Genomic DNA, 22,935 nt, shown 5'->3' with positions numbered 1-22,935 from the left:
CATTGAGGGACTTCCCTGGCCATCCAGAGGCTAAGGTTTCATGCTTCCACTGCATGGGGCACGGGTTCCATCCGTGGTCGGGGAACTAAGATCCCGCAAGCCACACAGCGCAGACAAAAAAAAAAAGTTAAAAAAAATCCCCACTGACTTTGCCTCCAAACCAAATCCTGAAGTTTCCCTCAGGATACTGAGGATTCTCTTCATCTTCATTACCACCACCCTGGTCCAAGCTGTCATCATCCTGTGTTGAACTGAAATGGCCTTTCTAACCGGTCTCGTAGCTTCCACTCTTGTTCCCATATCTTCACAGAGCCAGAATGATCTAAAAGATAATCAACTTATGTCATTTCCCATGCCCCAAATCCCTCAGTGACCTCCTATTATTAAAATATCTTGGTTTACAAAACTCAATCTAGCCCTGCCTACATCTCTGATCTTATGTCACCCCAGGACATTTGTGCTTGTTCTTTCCCTCTTTTTTGGAATGCTCTGTTCTTGACCAGCACCTTTATCTTTCATATAAATGTCACTTCAGCAGAAAAGCCTTTATGAGCCACCCAGTCTAATGTAGCCACCCAAACACAATCACTTTATCTCAATTTTCTGCTTATCATCACTATCAGATCTTTGTTTATTTTGTCTGTACTACTAGAATACAAATTCCATGAGATCAAAGATCTTACCTTGCTTGTGGCTGTATGCCCAAGTACCCATTAGTTGTTCAACAAATATTTGTTGACTGTTTGAGAGAGAGAATCAGGAGAACCCTGGTTATTAATCTGGTCTGGACCTCTTCCCCTAAGTGCTGTCAGGAGATGGGAGGGAACTGGAACAGAAACATGATTCACATGCCCTGCTCTGGCTATCTTGGCACTTAGCTTAGTTCCTTAATGGCTGGGGCTGGGGCGAGGTAGGGGCTGGTCTTCAGAGATGGGCTGGTTGGTCACAAGAGGAAGTGGAATAAAATGTGCATATGAGTCCCCTGGGAAATCTGGTTAAAGTGCAGATCTTGATTCAGTAGGTCTGGGGTGGGGCTTGAGATTGCAAAAGTCGCTGATGCTGCTGGTACTTTGACCACACTTTAAGTAGCAAAGCACTAAGGCATTCCTATTTTCAGATAAATAACTCAAACCACATGGCTAGAGCTGGGACTTGCATTGATCTCCTGGGAGAAGGAGGTTATTATTAATCTTGGTTATGAGAAAACTCACAAGTAGTTGGGAATCATACATACATCTGGGGCATATCACTAGCTTTATTAACCCCACATGAGAAAACGGAAAAAGCTTATTCAAATAACTCGACAAAAGCCAACAAAACACTCAGTTTGGGCCCCTGCAATGTCACATCAATACAATATATCCTTGAGCTATTCATCTTCAATTGTTGTCTACATTATCCTACATTCCACTTTCACCAAGACATCATCATCCTTTGTGGTCATCTGTCAAATTTAGACCTTTTAAATACCCTTCCTATATTTGGGCAAATCCCACATTACAAGTCTTTCTACCCCAAAAGAGCAGCTGGGATGACTCAATTCTCAAGTTCACTTTTGCTCAGAAAAGCTGTGATCCGGACGTGCAATCTGGGGCTCCACCAGCCACCCTCACATCCGGAAGAATCTGATTAGGAAGAGAACAGGGGAGGAAGCAGGCTCTACACAGAATTCCTCGTTGTATCCATAGTTGGATTGTTTCTGTGTGCAATCCCAGGAGATTTCAAAACTGCTCAGTCTCATCTTCCTGAGGGTCTGTGAGCAGGTAACCTTGAATTAATTACTTTTCTGTTTAAACTGGCTGGAGTGGATTCTGCTGTTTGCGCTATTATCTTCTACCTGTCAGGACTCCATCTGGGATTTTACCTGGTTACTCAAGTCTACTGAGATAAAAATAACATCTGGGGGCTTCCCTGGTGGCGCAGTGGTTGAGAGTCCGCCTGCCAATGCAGGGGACACGGGTTCGTGCCCCAGTCCGGGAAGATCCCACATGCCGTGGAGTGGCTGGGCCCGTGAGCCATGGCCGCTGAGCCTGCGCGTCCGGAGCCTGTGCTCCGCAACGGGAGAGGCCCATGTACCGCAAAAAAAATAAATAAATAACATCTGATGCTTCTTGAACACTTACACGTAGACACTGTACTGTTTATAGTGCTTAAAGTTATAAAAACCCAACTCAAAGGGGTTCAAGTAACCAAGGGAATTTATTGGCTCACTGTAATCGAAAAGATGAGGGATAGATGCTTCGGGTATGGCTGGATGCAGGGACTCTCAATATCAGGATAAACTGTCTTCATCTGCAATCTCTTCTATCCTGCAGTATAACATAGTGTATACTGTACTATGTGACTTATTTGGTTTTGATCCTATACTGTCAAGTGAAGTGTTGTTGGTTATCTTCCCATGTAAACATTTTATTCCAATTCCTGAAGCTGTGCTATCCAAAATGGTAGCTACAAGCCACATGTAGCTAGTAAATTTATTAAATTTATTAATTAAAATTAAATAAAATAGCAATTCAGTTCCTCGGTTGCACTAGCCACATTTCAAATGTTCAATAGCCACATGACTTTTCACTGTCCAAAATCTTTATCACTTCCCGGGTCTTGCATGCTCTGACCCTTGCCTACCTACGTCTCCAGGCTTACTTGGCACTTGCCTTCTCCCTGCCTAGGTTCTAGTCACACTGGACTTCCCTAAGTTCCTCAAACATGCCGTGCTGTCTTGTCTCTGGGTTCTGTGAAGTGGTGATCTTCTGCCAGACACTGGGATTCTCCCCATCTGTGGCAGAGGTTGGTTAGTGTTTCAGCAAACTGTGGTAGGAGGTGGACGTCTCTTTTCCTTGGCACGTTGTCAGACTAGGTTTTCCAGCCCCTGCACCTAGATGCGCCATGTGTCTGAGTTTTGGCCAGTGAAATTTAAGTAGAAATGATGCATGCCCCTCTGTGCTTGGCCCCTAACACCTTCTAAGAGATTCTCCCTGCTCTTGCTAATCAGAGTTGGGGGGCTAGAAACCAGGCAGTGGTCAATATCACCAGACAGCTTGATACACATGCAGAATCTCATATCCACCCCCAGACCAACTTGAATCAGAATCTGTGTGTTTTTTTGTTGTTGGTGGTGGTTTATTTATTTATTTATTTATTTATTTATTTATTTATGGCTGCGTTGGGTCTTCGTTGCTGTGCGCGGGTTCTCATTGCGGTGGCTTCTGTTGTTGTGGAGCACGGGCTCTGGGCGCACGGGCTTCAGTAGCTGTGGCTCAAAGGCTCTAGGGCACAGGCTTAGTAGTTGTGGCGCACGGGCTCTAGAGTGCAGGCTCAGTAGTTGTGGCTCGTGGGCTCTAGGGCGCAGGCTCAGTAGTTGTGGCGCACGGGCTCTAGAGTGCAGGCTCAGTAGTTGTGGCTCGTGGGCTCTAGGGTGCAGGCTCAGTAGTTGTGGCGCACGGGCTTAGTTGCTCCACAGCAAGTGGGATCTTCCCCGACCAGGGCTCAAACCCGTGTCTCCTGCATTGGCAGGCGGATCCTTAACCACTGCGCCACCAGGAAAGCCCAGAATCTGTGTTTTTAACCTGATCTCCAGGTGATATGTAGACATTGAAATTTGCTTGTTGGCTGCACGTATAGGATGTCAAGGAGATCTCCGGGATGCCAGGAAAAGGAAGAGCCACTAATGGGAGGATTCAAGAGTTCTTAACGACTGGATGGGGCAAAACCCCTCGCACAACCACCCCCTTACGCCTCTGACTGACATTCGTACGTGAAGCGAATGAGAAATCTTTCTTGAGTTTAGCCACTGAAATATGAGGATTGTTTTTTTCCCACGTGTAATTTACCCTCTGCCTGGAACATTTATTCTTCCCCCGCTACCCTCCAATTTCTGTTCATTTGTACTCACACTTCACATCCCACCTCAAGTATTTCTTCCTTCAGATAGCCTGCTCTTCCTCCAGAGCTCCTTAATTCAGTCCTCCAGACTAAGTCATTTCTGCCAGTAATAACTCTAATAATATCCTGTACTTTCTCTTCAAAGCATTAATCACAATGGTAATTATATGAGTAATTGGCCAATTAGTTTCTTAATATTTTTCTACCCATCAGTATGTAATCTTCAGGGCAGGAAAAACATCTATGGCTTTTGTTTACTAATACATCCCCAGCTCCCACCAGTGCCTTTCTCAGTAAATATTTGTCTCGTGATTAAATGAAGAAATGATCTGGCTGAGTCAAAAGCTTTGAATCCTGAAAGGCACATGTATATTTTTCTCAAGCACAGTTTTGGCAGGCAGGGAGAAATAATAGCTAACATTTGTAAAGCAGTTAATTATCATGTGCCAAGCACTTGCTAAACACTTACAAGGGTTCCTATTTAATCATCACAGTAGCCCTGAAAGGTAAATTCTATTATTATCTCAGTTTACAGCGAGGCAACTGAAGTATCAGAGAGGTGAGGAAATTTGCCCAGGGTCGCACAGCTAGTGAGTGTTGGCTGTATACCTGAAACAGGCAGCTGACTCCAGGGTTCATGGGCTTAACTGCTTACGTTACTGCTTTAAGCCTTGCCAAAGTAATGACTGCCATTTAAAAAAAAAATTATTTTATTGAAGCATAGTTGATTTACAATGTGTTAATTTCTGCTGTACAGCAAAATGATTCAGTTATACATATATATGTATATATATATACACATTCTTTTTCATGTTCTTTTCCATTATGGTTTATCACAGGATGGCTCCCTGTGCTATACAGTAGGACCTTGTTGCATCTTATCCAGATGTTGTTGCATCTTATCCATTCTCTATATAATAGTTTGCATCTGCTGATCCCAAACTCCCAGTCCATCCCTCCCCCACCCCCTCCGCTTTAGAAACCACAAATCTACTCTCTATGTCTGTGTTGATTGCCATTTTTTTTTTTTTTTTTTTTTTTTTTTTTGGCCGCACCATGTGGCATGTGGGATCTTAGTTCCCTGACCAGGGATCGAACCCGCTCCCCCACCACAGTGGAAGCTTGGAGTCTTAAGTGCTGGACAACCAGGGAAGTCCCTTGACTGCCATTTTTTATTTGTCTTATTCACCTGGATCTATAGGAGAAGCGAGAGAGGAGTGCCACCCTGTCTTTACTTATGAAAATTTGATTGTTGTGAGTGAAGCTTACAACATATTCAAATATTTCTTCTTCCCTTTTTTTTATATTTATTTATTTTTTAATTTTTGGCTGCGTCGGGTCTTAGTCACAGCACGCGGGATCACGGGATCTTTCTCTGCAGCGCACAGGTTCTTCGTTGTGGCGCGCAGGCTTCTCTCTAGTTGTGGGGTTCTGTAGGGTGCAGCACACGGGCTCTCTAGTTGAGGGCTTAGTTGCTCCACGGCATGTGGGATATTAGTGCCCCGACCAAGGATCAAACCCGCGTCCCCTACATTGGAAGGCAGATTCTTAACCACTGGACCACCAGGGAAGTCCCTCTTCTTTCCTTTTTAAATTTCATGTGCATCTATAAGCCTCGTACAGTAACTAAATTATCTTCTTCTTGGTCTATAGGTGAGTGAGTATGCTTTCCATAAGCAACTTACTTTTTTTACGCTTCCCCTTTTTCACTCATGAAAAAGCAAGAACAGAGACTATTTTTTTCCTTTACATGTTTTTTATATAAGTAGCTTTGCAATATGTAAGTCATACAGCCTCCTCTGGTGGTAAACAGGTGCAAGTTTCTACGGAACAAAAAAATGTCTTTTTTTTTTTTTTTAAAGCATGGTGTGGGATTTACATGTCAAGCTTCAGCAAGAAATACAGTTTGCTTTCCATTTCAAGCAATGGTAAAGTCTGGCACTGAACCTTCCACCTTCCTATGAATATTGGAATAAATTTGAGTGACCAGAGTTAAGAATTCAGTTTGTGATGGGTTTTTATCTGTGCGAATTGAAATAAAACCTTTGTAGTGGGGAACCTTTAACCTCATGACCCTAAAAACTCATTCAGTCTGCAAAGGACACAAGGCATTGTGGGGAAAAGAAAACTAAGTAGAGCTGCTGCTTTTCATCTTTTGGAGGAAAGACAATATAAAGCCAGGAATTTAAATATATATATAAAATAAAATATTCACAGGATAGAATGGCCATGAGCAACTGTGCTCCAGATGTGCCACCTTCCCTGGCCAGCTGTCTTCCAGTCTCTTAGACAGAAGCTGGCACTGAGCAGCTTGGTGACACAGCAGCCACCGTGGTTTGCCCCCGTGCTGGGTAAAGGGCCGCAGGAACTCCGTCGGCAAACCTGAAGCAGCACATAGGAACGGGTCACAGAGGAGAACTGACAGATTGGAGAGGTAGAAAGCCAGAGAATTCATGGTCAGCCAACTGGGAGGGTTCCCCATCTCAGCCCAGAACGACTGTGAACCACCTGTCTGTCTGTGGTGACAAGAAGCTAGACTTTGAGAGCTCACACTGGAGCCAAGCAGGTGGGCCAGGCTGTTGGGCTGGGGTTCTCCCAATGGTCAGAGACACACCAACCGAAACCTGGTCTTCATCTTCACTGCCTCCGGACCTGGGAACATGCCCGGTGTCTACCGTCCCTCAGAGAAGAGCTCATGGCAGTGAGGCCCATCTTTCTGCACCGAAGAAGCCCATAAATCCTTGGAACCCAGCTCATGGGAAGCCTTTTACCTCTAGAGCGAGGTGGAGTGGTGGGCTTGGAAAAGAACAGAAAAGAACGGGACATAACTCATTTCATAGGTTGCCAGCTGCACACCAATAAACAAGCTTCTGCTCAGCGGGTCTGACTGTAAAATTGAGCTATAATTTCCATCAGTGATTCAGGTCCATTTGAAAAACAGGGCTGATGCCACTTCCTCCAAAAGGCCATCCCTGTCCCTCCCTTCCTCTCTCTAATACCCTATACATGGTTCTTTCATTTTACCCAAACCGACATATTATGGTCACCTATTTACAGATCGGTTTCTCCCAGTGGCTAGACTGTAAGCTTTTTGAGGGCAAAGATAATATCTTTCAGTCAACCAATATTTCTTTCCCAAGCTCCTGGCCTACAGCCTGTCCCCTGTGGGCACTCAAATATGTGTTGACTGAGAGAAAGGAGAGAGTTCCATGCAAGAGGAACCAATGAACAAAAGCAGAGATGGCAAGGAACATGGCCTGGATAGACAGCGGATAGAATAGTCTGGTTGGCCCAGAGAGGTCAGGTGGGGAAGTAGAAGAACGAATGTTGGAAAAGCAGTGTTGGAGCCAAGTTGTAGAGGATTTTGAACGCTGAGCTACAGAATTTGTACTTTAGTTTTAGAGGTACTACAGAGCTAGTAAGGATTTTTAAGCTGTACAGAAATGCTGAAAATAATATGGGGGCGGGGAGGGCAGGGAAGTTGGCTGTGACATCATTTTGTGGGATGCCCTGGAAAGAAAGCAGAAAGAGCAGTGAGGAAAGCTGAATGAGTCTTTCAGGCGACTGGGGTTCTGCCTCATTTGGCTTCCGTGACTGAGAGAAGATCTGCTTGCGGGGAGTTTATCAGCGAGTAAATTACATCCGTAACAACCCTGGTAAAATGCAGAGGTAACAGAGGCTTAGGGTAATCCCAGGGGGACGGCTGGAGACTGGAGGCTCTCCAGAAACCTAATGAGGCAAGCGTCCCGGGCCTTTGTGCCCTCAGCTGAGCGCAACTCTCGGAGAAGGACGCGGTTTAGAGCCTTCCGCAGCCGACGTCCCAGCAGCTGGCGGAGCGAGCACCATGGCTGTGAAGTGGGGCTTTGGGCGGGGCAGCATAGCATCCACTACATTGATTTGTTTGTTTGTTTGTTTTTTGCGGTACGCGGGCCTCTCACTGTTGTGGCCTCTCCCGTTGCGGAGCACAGGCTCCAGACACGCAGGCTCAGCGGCCATGGCTCACGGGCCCAGCCGCTCCGCGGCATGTGGGATCCTCCCGGACCGGGGCACGAACCCGTGTCCCCTGCATAGGCAGGCGGACTGTCAGCCACCAGGGAAGCCCATTTTTTGTTTTGTTTTGTTTTGTTTTGTTTTTTCACTACATTGAAATGGAAAGGATTTCAGATAACATAAAGGAACTGACAGATTGCTGTGGCTGGTTGCACACAGAGTAAAGGGAGGAGACTCTAGTTTCACTCTCTGTGACGGAAGAAAGAAGGGCATGTTGATTCAGTAAGGGATACTTCTCATTGAATTCGACAATATTGGACTTCTAAGCTCAAGAATGGCAAAGAAATCAGGAATTTCTATAATTCCTGACTAGGTTTGTTTTTCCCCCACACCCAGAAGATTGACCATTTTAAAATCCCATATTGCTGGGGACTTCCCTGGCGGTCCAGTGGTTAGGACTCCGCGCTTCCACTGCTGGGAGCACTGGTCAGGGATCTAAGATCCCGCAAGCCGCGCGGCGTGGCCAAAAAATAAATGAATAGAATTAAAATAAAATCCCATATTGCTGACGAGTCCCTTGCCTACTCCTTGCCCTCCAGGCCATTGCCTGCCCCCAACCTGACTTATTTTTGGTATCCATGGTCTCCTTTCTGCACTCACTTGCCTTCCCACTCAGCTTAGATTCCCTGGTCCATCACATCACTCACTCTTGCTAATCTCCTCAATTCCCTTGTTCCTTTGTCCTTTCTCGTGCTGTCTAGGCCCTATGTAAATCCAAGTCTCCACATCCTCAGCGCTTGTACCCCAGGAACTGAGTGATCACTGAAGAAAATCACACAACTGGGAAAAGGCGGGGCCACCAATCTCACCAGGCCCTCAGCACTGCCTGGCACACTGTCTCCCTCGGCCCTTGCCTTTCAACACTCCTCAATATTATTTCAGACGTTGCTCCGAACTTCAAGGCGCCAATTTCCTTACCTTCCCCATCACTCTCAGCAAATGACCTCTCCTTCATAGGGTCCAGCATTCGGATGAAAACTTCCTCAACTTACTGTCCTGAAACTTATAAGCTTCTTTATGTCCAAAGTTATTTTTCCACTCTTCTTCCTGTTAATATGGAAAGGGTATCTCTTCTGTCTGCCTGTGCTCTGGATCCCATCCCAGTTTGTTTAGAATGGTGGTGATTACAAGAAGCAATATCCAACTTACAGAATAGCCTAACTTATGAGGACAGTTGTTCTCCCACAAGACAGGACTTGAGTCATCACAGACACGGGTGCTTTCCATATTCCATTCTACCATTCTCAGAGAGTTGGCAATGTCGTTCCTCTAGCCATAGCAGTACCAGGCAGCATAGGCACACGGAGAAGGGTTGTGCTTTCTCCCATGTGTCTCTTTTTTAAGGAAAACTTCTCCTAGAACTGCCTCCACCCCAATCCCCACTTCCCACGAAGTCCTACTGGCTCTAAGAGGAGATTGAAAAAAACAGGTATCTAGGGGCTTCCCTGGTGGCGCAGTGCTTGAGAGTCCGCCTGCCGATGCAGGGGACACGGGTTCATGCCCCGGTCCGGGAAGATCCCACATGCCGCAGAGTGGCTGGGCCCGTGAGCCATGGCCGCTGAGCCTGCGCGTCCGGGGCCTGTGCTCTGCAACGGGAGAGGCCACAACAGTGACAGGACTGCGTACCACAAAAAAAACAAAAAAAAACCAGGTATCTAGCAGTTTCCCTCTCAGTGGGGAAACTCTGCCAGCAAAGAAAAATGGGGGGCGTGGTAGAAGCATGATTGTTGGGTGGGCTATTAGCAGAATTTGCCATATATCACATATTCCCTCTCATCTTCCTAGGGGCCTCCCTGTTTCCTGTGTATTCAATCTCTCCAAGACTAGCTCCTTTCCATCAATACTTGATAGGGTACAAGTTTCTCCAATCTTTAAAAAAGCTGTTTTTCTCAGTCCAAATCCTTGTCCAGCTAATGTCCTTTCTTCCTCCTTCTCTTCACAATTACTGACACCCCCTCCCTATCTCCCTTTACTCTTCAACCCATTGCCATCTGGCTTCCACACAGAAGAACCCATCAAAACCCCTCTTGCTAAGTTGATAATCACCTTCATATTGCTAGAAACAATGGACATTCAAAAATCTTATTTAACTTGACCTGAGAGCAGCATTCAACACAGCGGCTTCCCACTCCCTTCTCAAAAATCTCTCTACCCGGGGCTTCTTTGGTATCACAAGTTCCCATTCTCCCCCTCCCCCCTCAACATACCCCCATACCTTTCCTAAGTCTCTGTTACTGGTTTGTACTTTCCTACGCAACGCTATAGATGTCGGAGGTCTTAAGACCTCCGTCATAACTCTGTCTTACCTCATTTTGCACACACCGTAAGTGAGAACATCCTCCAGAGCTTCAATTATCCCCTGTATGTAGAGAAATCTCACATTCCTATCTCGCGGTAAGAACAGTTTTCTGAGCTCCCAACCTGACATCTATCTGCCTACTTAACATCGCCTCCTGCTGTCTCTCCAGCACTCCAAACACATGGCTAATAATATTGAACTCACATCTTCATGCCCACGTCCCCACCTACCTGCTCTTCCTTCAGTGGTCCCTGTCACACTACCATCTTCTATACAGTTTCTCAAAACAGAAACCCAAGATCTCTTCTTGACTCCTCCTTCCTCAAATTCCATAGCTAATTGATCAACAAAACCTATTGGGTCCGCTTCCAGAATTCTCAAAAGCACCCACTTCTGGGTTCTTAACCAGTCTCTGCACTTTCACCCTTTCCACTTCCAATACAATCCACTAAAACTGCAGCATAGCTGCATATTAAAAACACACATCTTATGTGTAACTCCTCAGTTTAAAATTCTTCAATGGTTTTCTACAATTCTTAGAAAAATGTCTGCAATCCTTAACATGACTTCCAAGGCCCTGGATGAGCTAACCTTGCTATCTTTCCAGCCTCATTTACACCATACAACTCTTTGTATGTTCTAGTCACACTGGACATTTTTCAGTTCTTCAAGGGTACTTTCTCATTTGCTTCGTTCGGAGCCTTCACACTGCTGTTTCCTCTATCTCGAATGGTCTTCTCCTTCACCTAGCTAGATTTCCCCTCACATGCCATCTCCTCAGAAACGTCTTTTCTAACCCTGCTATCCACATCGGGTCACATCATCACATTTCTGAAGCACTCAGAATTTCCCCTCTTGTGGCATGCATCATCACTTGTCTTCCTCTTTAGACTGTGCAGTCACAAAGGCAGGGCCTTTGTCTGACTGCCTCACCTTCTTATCAATGCCAGGTACAATGCCTAGTTCGTAGCAGATGAGCAATAAATAGTTGATGAATGAGTGAAAGGCTATGAATGATTCTTCTAATATTAATTCTAACGTTAGAAATAAAGACATTGCTCTACCAAAAGGATATATATGTTGATGGAATCACAAGGAATCCATTTAAAGTTGACGTTGAAGATCAACTCTAATTCTTCCTGAGGCATGGTGTCCTATGTAAGCAGCAACTGTCTGTAATCAGCATTATATTTCGGTTTATAATAACACTGTATGAGAGGCCTGGTTGGAAAAGTGTAAATAAAAATCAGAAAGAGGGACTTCCCTGGTGGCACAGTGGTTAAGAATCCGCCTGCCAATGCAGGGAACAAGAGTTCGATCCCTGATCCGGGAAGATCCCACAGGCCGCGGAGCAACTAAGTCCATGCGCCACAACTACTGAGCCTGCGTGCCACAACTACTGAAGCCTGCACATCTAGAGCCCGAGTGCTGCAACTACTGAACCTGTGTGCTGCAACTACTGAAGCCCGGCGCGCCTAGAGCTCGTGCTCCGCAACGAGAGAAACCACTACAGTGAGAAGCCCGCGCAGCGCAACGAAGAGTAGCCCCCATTCACCGCAACTAGAGAAAGCCCGTGCGGAGCAACGAAGACCCAATGCAGCCAAAAAAAAAAAAAAAATCGGGAAGAATGTTAGCTATTTTTAGGTTAAATATTTGTAGGAAAGGGATATTTTCAGATGTAGCTCCTCCTTAACCCTGCAAGGATTGTTAAATGACTGTACTGCTGTAAGAGAAATTTAAATGATGTAGGATGTCTAATATAATAGCGTATGCAACTTTAAATAAACCATACAAGGCTTTAGCCAATAGTTAATAGAGACCATGTAATTTCAAGAAAGTATTAAGTATGAACAGTTTTCATTTTAATGGCAACCAACCACAAAGTGCCCTATCTTGATCACAGTACTCTGTCATCGTAAACAAACTTATCTATTCTTCTCTTTTGTATTACCTTGCAAAGTAGCTGGAAAATACATCATTATCTATTCTCTGCTTTTGACTTTTGAAAGCAGCTGTGGCAACAGCGTAGCTAAGCGTTTTGAGGTTTGGAATGATCTCTAACCAACCACAATGAAATTACTCAAGGTCTGCGTTCAACCAATACCTCCCCTCAGGTACACGGGCTGTACGGTATTACAGAAGGTGACTGCTGTGGTTCTTTTCTTCAAGGTTGAGCTGATAAATTAAGTCCAATAGAAATCAAAGCCTTGCAGTAAATCCCTACAAAGCCCGTTTAGTTCTATACCGAGAGACACCCACCCTATCGCACAATGACCACTAATCATAATACACAATTACATGGTCCCACTACGCAGGGTTCCACCCGGGGCGGGGATGATTTCCTCCACATTTAAGGTCTCAGTAATGCCGAGAACGGCATCTCCCGGTGACTAGCGCCACTTCTCTTTATAGATTGTGAAGTGGTTCTCACTGCTGCCCCCTTAGCCGTGCCCGGGAAACCACAGTGACATTTCCCACATTAAAGGAGCCAAGCCTAAGAAGACTACAATTCCCGTCATGGCTCAGGAAGGCGCCGCCGCCGCCGCCACTTAGCGATTAGTCATCCTTTCCGCTGCCTCCTTCCACTTCCGCGACTGCAGGGCCTGCGGCCTCGCGGGCGCCCGCACGCACCGACTTGCCAACGAGACAAGGCACGGGGGCACGGTGCCGACGGCGACGCGTGGCGTCATGTGTCGCGGGGCGCGCCTCGGCTTGCGCGCTTGCGCGCGGCCTGGGGGCCGTTGACGGGCTTGCGCGCCGGTGCGGAGCCGGAGGCGGGCCGCGGGGCCCAACGACGGAGAGGGCGGGGCCAGCTCCGGGACCGAGGCGACTACACACCGAGCGAGCGCCTGTGCCCGAGGGCAGCGATGCTGTGGTTCCAGGGCGCCATTCCGGCCGCCATCGCGTCGGCCAAGAGGAGCGGCGCGGTCTTCGTGGTGTTCGTGGCAGGTGAAGGAGGCGAGGGCGCGAGACGTGGCCGGGACACCCCCTCCGGCCTACTTCTAATCCCAGGGGCCCCCAGCCTTTCCTCCGGACGCCGAGAGGCCCGGGCTGCCCGTCTCCCTGGCGTCTCAGCTCCTCCCCCGTCCGTTTGGAGCGCACCGGGCCTGGCCCCCCACCGCCCGCTTCTCCCGGCCCCCGGCGGGAGGCACGGCCCCGGCCTCGCTCCCAAAGCGCGCCGAGCCCCACGGTCACCTCACTGCGCGGGGCGAGGGGACGGGTGGAGCAGGCCCTCGCCGCTCAGCCCGCAGCGCCCCGCCGAGCCTGACCCCGCGCGTACACTGACGCCACCGCCGCCTCCCGGGCCCCCCTGGTAGGGCGCTCTGTCCCCGAGGATCCACTTGGGGAGGCTTTAACGCCCGTGTAGTTAGTGTGTAGGTGGGAAGAGAGCCGGGCCATTAGGCAGGCAGTTTTACTTGTAATTAGTTGTGGGCTGTCAGGAAGAAAGCTGTGTCATCGGTAATCAACAAAGAGAAAGCACCTGATGTTCACGGTTACTGGCTTTCGTATGTTCCTGAAACGCAAACTTTTGAGGTCTATATAGGTTTGATTTTTTTTTTTTACAGTGATATGGGAGTGGTGAATCTAATGTGGAATAATTACTTTCTTGCAAGTTGATTTTTTTTAAAAAAACCATTTGTTTAGAAGAAGTAGACACACCAGCCTTGGTTCTTTTTGTTGTCTTCCTAGTCTCATAGCTACAGTTTCAGAAGGTGTACTAACTCATTTATGCCGTGTTGCTCTGGGTTATTTTGCTCCGTATTTTATTACTGAAATCTTCTAGATTTACCGTAAACCTTTGCTTCTGTGAGGTTTTGTTGGTCTTCATTACATGAACCAAATCAGTGTTTGTGACTACGTTAATTTGAGGTGTATTATTTCAACTATTTGTGTTTAGTAACGGTTTATTCATCATTAACTCATGACTTGGAAGGCTAGGTAATAATAGCCCTATAACTTTATGCATTGCGGTGAAGAGCAAGTTGCTGGAATATGAGTTTCATTTAACATTAAATTTGGAATTTTGAATTGTTTTAAATTATGCTAAAATGTAAGATGTAAGCCCAGTGTTGTTAATTAGAAGAGCTGAAGTAGTTTACATTCTCTTATGCTTTTTTAGAGTTATATGTCACATAAGTAACTGCGGTAAACCTGTAAGGAAATAAGTGGATTAAAAGGGAAAGGAGGGCTTCCCTGGTGGCACAGTCGTTAGGAATCTGCCTGCCAGTGCAGGGGACACAGGCTCCATCCCTGGTCTGGGAAGATGTCACATGCCGCGGAGCAGCTAAGTCCGTGTGCCACAACTACTGAGCCTGTGCTCTAGAGCCCGCAAGCCACAACTACTGAGCCCATGTGCCACAACTACTGAAGCCCACACGCCTAGGGCCTATGGTATGCAACGAGAAGCCACCGCAATGAGAAGCCCTTGCACCGCAAAGAAGAGTAGTCCCCGCTCTTTGTAACTGGAGAAAGCCCGCGCGCAGCAATGAAGATGCAGCGCAGCCAAAAATAAATAAATACATTTATTTAAAAAAAGTAGTCCTGGGCTTCCCTGGTGGCGCAGTGGTTGAGAGTCCGCCTGCCGATGCAGGGGACACGGGTTCGTGCCCCGGTCTGGGAAGATCCCACATGCCACGGAGCGGCTAGGCCCGTGAGCCATGGCCACTGAGCCTGCGCGTCCGGAGCCTGTGCTCCGCAACGGGAGAGGCCACAACAGTGAGAGGCCCGCATACAGCAAAAAAAAAAAAAAAAAAAAAAAAAAAAGTAGTCCTGATTTATTTAAAAAAAAGGGAAAGGAAAATTAATGATACTTAGTATGCTTATTAAGAGTACAGTAATAGTTTTAATGACATTTTAAGTTGTGTTTTTCATATATAATCTCAATTGATCCTGGCAGTTGGTAGAACAGGGCTTATTATGCCCATTTTATAGACGAGGGAACTTACATCCACGGTGGTTAAATGACATACACCAGTGTCACAAAAAGGATTTATATCTTGTCTTGACAGATTTTTTTTTAGCAGCTTCCAAAAAAAAGAGTGTCTTCTTTATTTCTCAAGAAAAAAGCTGAACAGTTGTAGAATTTAGGTAGTTATTGAAATTGGTGTAGAAATCAGGAAATCTAGGATTATGGTAGTCATATTTGTAAACAGAAAACACATTTGATGGTGTCCAAAGGTTCCTAGAAGGCACTCCTGGGCTAACCAGTTAATTTGAAAGAAGAAATGCTAGATTTAATTAACACATATTTGGAAACCCATTTGGAAACAGTAGTGCTAATTATTACAATAGAAAAATAAAGTTATAGATTTTTGGGGCTTTGTGTGTATATATAATACATACATTCTTCAATTAACTTTTTACTGATGAGCATGTATCTTATGCTTTTATTTATTTTTTTCTTTTATACATTTATTTATTTTATTTATCTTTGGCTGCATTGGGTCTTCGTTGCTGTGCTCAGGCCTTCTCTAGTTGTGGTGAGCTGGGACTACTCTTCGTTGCAGTGCACGGGCTTCTCATTGTGGTGGCTTCTCTTGTTGTGGAGCACGGGCTCTAGGCACAGGAGCTTCAGTAGTTGTGGCTTGAGGGCTCTAGAGTGCAGGCTGAGTAGTTGTGGCGCACGGGCTTAGTTGCTCCGCGGCATGTGGCATCTTCCCCGACCACGGCTTGAACCCGTGTCCCCTGCATTGGCAGGCGGATTCTTAACCACTGCGCCACCAGGGAAGCCCTGTCGTATGCTTTTAGGGTATCAGTGACTGTTGAGTGTTTGCAGGAGGACTGTTAGCAATCTGCCGAAGGAGTCAGTCCTTTGACTCATTGAAAATACTGTTGGTTTTTCTAGAGTTTTAGGAAGTTAATCTCCAAGATTAGGTAGGATTAGTGTCCCTCCAGGAGTATGTAGACAGTGGAGTCATGAAACTGCAACACTTATAGATTGCTTAGACCTCTGTTCTTGACTTTGAAGAATACAGCCAGAACTCATGATTTTCTTCTTTCGAGGTCTGAGACCTCGATAGTAATGTACCAACTCACTGAAAATTAAAAAGATATAATAGTTGGAAGGAGTCTTTATAGTTGGAAGGAGTGGTCTTAAGGGTAATCTTTGCTTCATATAACCACTCAAGTGGGAAGCATTTTAGGTAGATTGTTTATATTTTACTGAAATTTTCATGGATGAATTAAAGAATATGTAGGATTGATGTTAAGAGATTAGAGAGATTACTACTAGTTAAGTCAACGAGTTAACAAGGATTTTCAAAGTATTATAGCTGTGTAAGTTGAAAGAAATCAAACTGAAGATTTTGATTCTATTCTTGGGAAGACAGAATAATCTGACAAGGATTCTGAAGTAGAGGTGTGGGTTCACTGACTAGTGTTGCTAGTTGGCTAAAATCTCCGTGACTGACAGACACTATTTCATGCCTCATTTTTTGGTTAAAATAGACTAAAAAACCCTTTAGGTTTTGACCAGTTGAGTTTTTCTAGGTTGGAGTTACTGATTGTCGGGTCTGCAGCTCTTTGCTTCAGAGTTTGTACTATTCTTTTTTTTTTTTTTTTTTTTTTTTTGCGGTACGCGGGCCTCTCACTGCTGTGGCCTCTCCTGTTGCAGAGCACAGGTTCTGGACACGCAGGCTCAGCGGCCATGGCTCACGGGCCCAGCCGCTCCGCGGCATGTGGGATCTTCCCGGACCGGAGCATGAACCCTTGTCCCCTGCATCGGCAGGTGGACTCTCAACCACTGCGCCACCAGGGAAGCCCTGTACTATTCTTTTAAGTGGCTTTTCTTTTGGATACTGCTCATACCACCAAGGATGTAATGTTTTCTCCTAAAATCTTTGGCCCACCTAACTCCACAGCATAGTTCATAATTTGATTAAAAATAAGAAACTAAAGGTACTGAAGTTGGCAATTAATAATCCCATCCAGCAGTGTTAAGATAACTCTTGCTGAGTTAATGTAATTCCATTCAGTCTTCCATCACTTTTGGTCAAGCAGCTGCTGCTGCAGTAGCCTGACTCATGGACAGATATTGCTAGTGGGGTTGGAACACTTGAGACCCTATCTACGTTGTACAGCATGGGTGAGGGAGTGAAGGACATCGGCCTGAGAAGTGGCAGATCCATCCTTCCAGGCACCAACTTGACATCCCCACTTGGATGCCTCACAGGATTCTCAAGACTAAAAGTATTACTACTTGAACCTGTTTTGTTTTCCCCCAGTGTTCTAAGTAAATGGCACCACCTTACATCCAGTTGGAGAAACCTAAGTGTGGGCGTCATCTCTGGACCCTTAACTCTTCAGTCTCGTCTTGTCTCCTGCGCCCTGTTGTTCACAAGACTCATAATTACACAGACCCTTCCCTACACGGAAATTCCTTCTGTGTAGTGAACTCTTCTGGCTTGTGGCATGGCTCAGCTCTTGCATCCTTTAGGTCTTACCTTAAATATCACCTCAGAGAGGGTGACCAAACAAGTACTTTTTTTTGTATCTTTAGATTTTAAGCTCCACTGAGGGCATACAGTATCTCACTTGTTTTATATTTAGTTTGTAGCTCAGTGCCTAGCACAACGTAAATGTGGAATAAAATAGTGAACGTATGAAAGAAAGACTGAAGGAAAAAGATCCCTATCACCTCACAGCCTTCTCTAAGTTTAGTAAAAATGTTCCTATATAGCTATTTTCTAGGTTGAAAGTCCTGTCATTTACTTGGAATTTTACATCTCTCCTCACCCCATAGTGTCTGAAGATGTGCTCAGAATGATCTCACTGTAAATAAAAGTTTTCCCGTTTGCTGCTTCAACATCTAGGGGTCTGCTAATGGGCATTCTTTTGGTCTTGGTCTGTGGGTGCATTCTAGTCCCTGTCTACTTTTCCGTGGCCAGATTTCTCAAGCCCCTTATTACTGAATATTCCTGTATCTCATTTCACAAAAAATGTTTTTAACTATGCAGCATTAGTCAAGTTTTTGTAGGCATGCCAAGATACTATACCAGAAATTTAGCTATTCATTCCACAAAATACTTATTGAGAGCCTGCTATATTCCAGGTATTTTACTGTAGGCCAGGTTCTGTTGTAGGCATTTGAGTTATATCAGTAAATAAAAAGGAAAACAATCCTTGCTCTCATGGAACATGCATTCTAGTGCAGGGAGACAGACAATAAACAGTAAACATAATAAGTAAAACGCATAGTCTATTAGAAGGTGATAAGCATTACAGAAAAAAAAAGCAGGAAATGAGGGAGCTTTGGGAATATCTGAAGTGTGTAATTTTATTTTTTTGCCATGCTGTGTGACTTGTGGGATCGTAGTTCCCCCACCAGGGATTGAACCTGGGTCCCCTCAATGAAAGCATCAAGTCCTAACCACTGGACTACCAGGGAACTCCCTGAAGTGTTTAATTTTAAAGTAGTGATTAGGGAAAGTTTGTATTGAGAAGATAATATTTGAGCAAGGACTTACAGGAGTTGAGAGTTAACCATGTAGGTATCTGGGGGAAGAATATTGCAGGCTGAGGAAACAGCTAGTACACAGACCTATGGAAAGAATGCCTTTAATATTTGAGGAATAGAAAGGAAAGGGATAGGAAGGAAAGGGACAGCAAAAAAATAAAAGGAAATGAGGTCAGAGAGGTAACTGAAGGCCTGAGGTCATTTGTAAGGACTTTTTGCTTTTACTCTGAGGGAAATAGGGAGCTATTGTAGAATTTTGATCAGAGGGTTGACGTAATCTGACTTTTTATTTTATTTTATTTTTGGCTGTGCCGTACAGTTTGTGGTGGGATCTCAGCTCCCCCACCAGGGATTGAAATTGAACCCTGGCCCTCGGCAGTGAGAGTGTGGAGTCCTAACCACTGGACCGCCAGGGAAGTCCCTGATCTGACTTTTTAAAGAAAGGTGCTTTAAAAAAAATATATATATATATATATATATATTTATTATTATTATTATTATTAAATTTTTTGGCCGTGCCACACAGCATGCGGGATATTAGTTCCCCTACCAGGGATCGAACCCGCACTCGTTGCACTGGAAGTGCAGAGTCTTAACCACTGGACTGCCGGGGAAGTCCCTGGATATATTTTGGAGATACCGTCAGTTGAAGGCAAGAATAACTAAACTTTTTGGCCTGGGAACTGAAAGGATGGTGTTACCCATTAACAGATAACTGAAATGGGGAAGGCTAAGGGTGGATTAAATTGGGGAAGGCGGGAAGACACATGGGAAGAAAGTGGCCTACAAAAGAGTAGGTATAGAAAGATCTCATTTTTGTAAAGCAAAAAATGTGACCTGAAGCCTTTTTAAGCATAAATTGGCAAAGGTTGCTCACCTTTGAAAAAGCACTTAGCTCTGCTAACCTCAGAAATATTTTTCAGTGACTTAACTCAGGTAAGTTTCCCTTTGCCCACCAATAAGTGGTTATGCCAAAATCTGGATATTACAAGTCTAAAATGGAAATAATCTCTTGATAGGTATAACTTCTAAAACATTTTGTCCCTGAGGTATGGCATACAGTATATTAAATGAAATATATTCAGTGAACAACTAGATGAATTTTTGTAGATGAATACACTTGTGTAACAGATAAGATATAAACATTTCCTATCATACGATATTACTTATATGTGGAATCTGAAAACAAATGATGCAAATGAACTTATTTACAAAATAGAAACAGATTCACAGAGAATGAATTTATGGTTACCAGGGGGAACTGGGGGGTAGGGATAGATTGGGAGTTTGGGATTGACATGTACACACTACTGTATTTAAAATGGATAATCAACAAGGACCTATGGTATAGCGCAGGGAACTCTGCTCAATATTCTGTAATAACCTAAATGAGGAAAGAATTTGAAAAAGAATAGATCCATGTATATGTATAACTGAATCACTTTGCTGTAGACCTGAAACTAACACAACATTGTTAATCAACTATGCTCTAATATAAAATAAAAATTTTAAAAAAAAGATATAAATATTTCCAAGACCCCAGAGCCTCCTTCATCCTCCTTCCCGGTCAATAGTAGCTCTACCAAAGTAGCCACCGTGCTGAATTCTGTCAGCATAATTAGTTTTGGATCAGTGTAACTTTTATAATTAGTATGCCTATAACAAAAGACAGGTCCAAAACTGCAGACAGGATTGCACCTGCTTCTGTCTACCTTGGAGGAATTCTGGAAAATAAGTGGGGTGTGTGTGGAGGACACTGAACTCAACAGAAAGATGCTGCATAAAGGAAAAGTATTGTACATTTATTTTCTAAAATCATATGTAGAAAAGCCAAAGTAGTCACATTTCTGCCCATGACTTCTAATTATTGTGATAATATTTGCATCATAATTCGGATGTCTTCATTTAGAAAACACTTTGTATAATCTAAATAGCAGTATTTTGTTTTTCATTACTTTTTTTTTTTTTTTTTGTGGTACGCGGGCCTCTCACTGTTGGGGCCTCTCCCATTACGGAGCACAGGCTCCGGACGTGCAGGCTCAGCAGCCATGGCGCATGGGCCCAGCCGCTCCGCGGCATGTAGGATCTTCCCGGACCGGGGCACGAACCCGCGTCCCCTGCATCAGCAGGCGGACTCTCAACCACTGCGCCACCAGGGAAGCCCTCATTAATGTTAACAATGCATATAAGTCACACTTTTCATTTATGGAAAATTCAGATTTGGTAGAAAATATTATTTGTGAGATTACATTTTATTTGCAGTTCCAGATTTCCAGGGAAAAGAATCAGCAGATACTGGCCTTATGTTTTAAGAATGCTTGAAATGTTTTACAGGTGATGATGAGCAGTCTACACAGATGGCTGCAAGTTGGGAAGATGAGAAAGTGACAGAAGCATCTTCAAACAGTTTTGTTGCTATTAAAATCGATACCAAAAGGTTTGCTTATGTTTTAATCTTGTAATTAAAAATTTTTTTAACCATTGTCTTTGGTTGTGATTTATGGTGATAGTCTTAGACTATAAGAATGTTGATTTTTGTCTAAGACATTTTAGGGACTTAAATTCTGATTGCCATTTTTCAAGTTCATCATTATATCATACTGAAAAACTTATGAATTCTTGGTCTACCAAGTAGCTATGTGACATGCACCAGTAATGCAAAGGAACTGTGGTCCTGAAATATCTCTGAAAGGTTGACCACTCTTTTGGATCCTATTTCTGAAAATGGAACCATTTTATTCAATAAGAATAAGGACATTTACAGGTCCATTGTAGGACCTGATAACCACAAGTCTGTTTTATTTTGTTAATACATCCCTCTGCCCCTCGTTAAATTTTTTTTTTTGTGTGGGGGGATAGAGAATTTCAGACACACACAAAAGTGCTTGAGTAGTGTAATGAACCCCCTTGTACTGTCAACTACTTTGACAGTTATCAACTCATGGTCAGTCTTGTTCATCTGTTCCCTCACCCACTTCAACTCATCCCATATAATTTTGAAATAAATCTCAGTCATCAAATCACTTCATCTATAAATATTTTGGTATGTCTCTGAAAGATAAGGATTCTTAATTTTTTTAACATAACTGTAATACTTCAAAAATGAATCTAATTTCTTAACTTGAAATATCTACTCAGTGTTCAAATTTTCAGTTCTCTCATCAGTCATGGTTTTATTATTTAATTTATTACAGTTTGGTTCAGGATCCATCAAGGTCCACGCATTGTGATGCATTGATCTCTCAAGTCTCTTTTACTCTGTAGGCTTCGCTTCTGTGTCTCTCTGTCTTTTTCTTTGCAGTTTATTTTCTTGGGAAACCAGGTCATTCGTTATGTAGTTTCCTACAGTACTACTACAGTATTGCAGCTCTGTTAGTGTCATTTAGTTTATTACTCTGTCCTCTATTTTCTGTAAATTGACAGTTGGATTCAGGTTAGGTTTTTTTCCCCCTTGACTACTTCATAGATGGTGGTAAGTCTTCCATTCTCCCATTAGAGGGTACATAATGCTCTGTTGTTTCTCTTTATGTTAGCAGCAGCCATCAATGATAAATGCCTGGAAACATTAATTCATTAGCAGTTTTAAAGTGGTAGTTCTGTCCTTTTGATATCGGTAATATCAAAATGAAAATTACTGTCAAGATTAAAATATTCAGAAATTTACCTATAAGTTTGTAAACTTTTTATTTAAAAATTTTCTTTATTAACAAAACATCACAAAGCAAATCATAGTATAGTCTGCCTCACAACAGCAGCAGTTACTGAACTATACATTTGAGCTGTAATCGTTTTTTAAAAGAGTCTACTGTGTCATTGATATTGTTCATTTTCTTCCAGAAGCACCTTTTAGAGTCAGTAATGGCAGGAGGAATGTAGAGGTTTATTGGGAATGTGGAAGAAATGAGAATTTCAGAATTGTTGAGATTTATATACAGACTGATATATCCAGTATTTTTTAAAACAAATTTCTATTAGATGCAGGGATACCTGTGTATAGTGATGGTTGATAGTTGTTTCATTTTGGACAGTCTACTAATAGAATCTAGTGTGTCTTTTAAATTATGAAAAGTAAATTTTATTTATTATATAATAGTAACAAAGCTACCTAATGTTCTAGGAACATGTTAGTTTATGTTATGTCCTGCATTGAAAATAGATTGGAAATGCATCAAAAGTTTACAGTGGTTATTTCTGAAAAGGTAGGATTCTTGGTAATTTTTTTCTTTATACTTTTGTATTTTTAGATGTT

At 43.8% G+C, this 22,935-nt stretch overlaps 1 protein-coding gene across 3 annotated transcripts in view; it reads left to right on the top strand.

Annotated features, from left to right (window-relative positions):
- Window positions 1–12,833: 12,833 nt before the first annotated feature.
- UBXN4 (UBX domain protein 4) overlaps window positions 12,834–22,935 on the top strand; it is a 34,199-nt gene continuing 24,097 nt past the window's right edge. The window contains exons 1-2 of one of the 3 annotated variants that reach the window (XM_060152973.1): window positions 12,834–13,189; window positions 21,021–21,123. In XM_060152973.1, the coding sequence (XP_060008956.1) occupies window positions 13,099–13,189; window positions 21,021–21,123 (194 nt within the window). In that variant the 5' untranslated portion in view covers window positions 12,834–13,098. The remainder of the gene's footprint in view (window positions 13,190–21,020; window positions 21,124–22,935) is intronic. The other 2 variants (XM_060152972.1, XM_060152974.1) reach the window with 2 other exon arrangements.

The sequence above is a fragment of the Lagenorhynchus albirostris genome, chromosome 6, assembly GCF_949774975.1.
Source record: "Lagenorhynchus albirostris chromosome 6, mLagAlb1.1, whole genome shotgun sequence".
Classification (NCBI taxonomy): domain Eukaryota; kingdom Metazoa; phylum Chordata; class Mammalia; order Artiodactyla; family Delphinidae; genus Lagenorhynchus; species Lagenorhynchus albirostris.
This window is presented reverse-complemented; position numbering and strand designations above follow the sequence as displayed.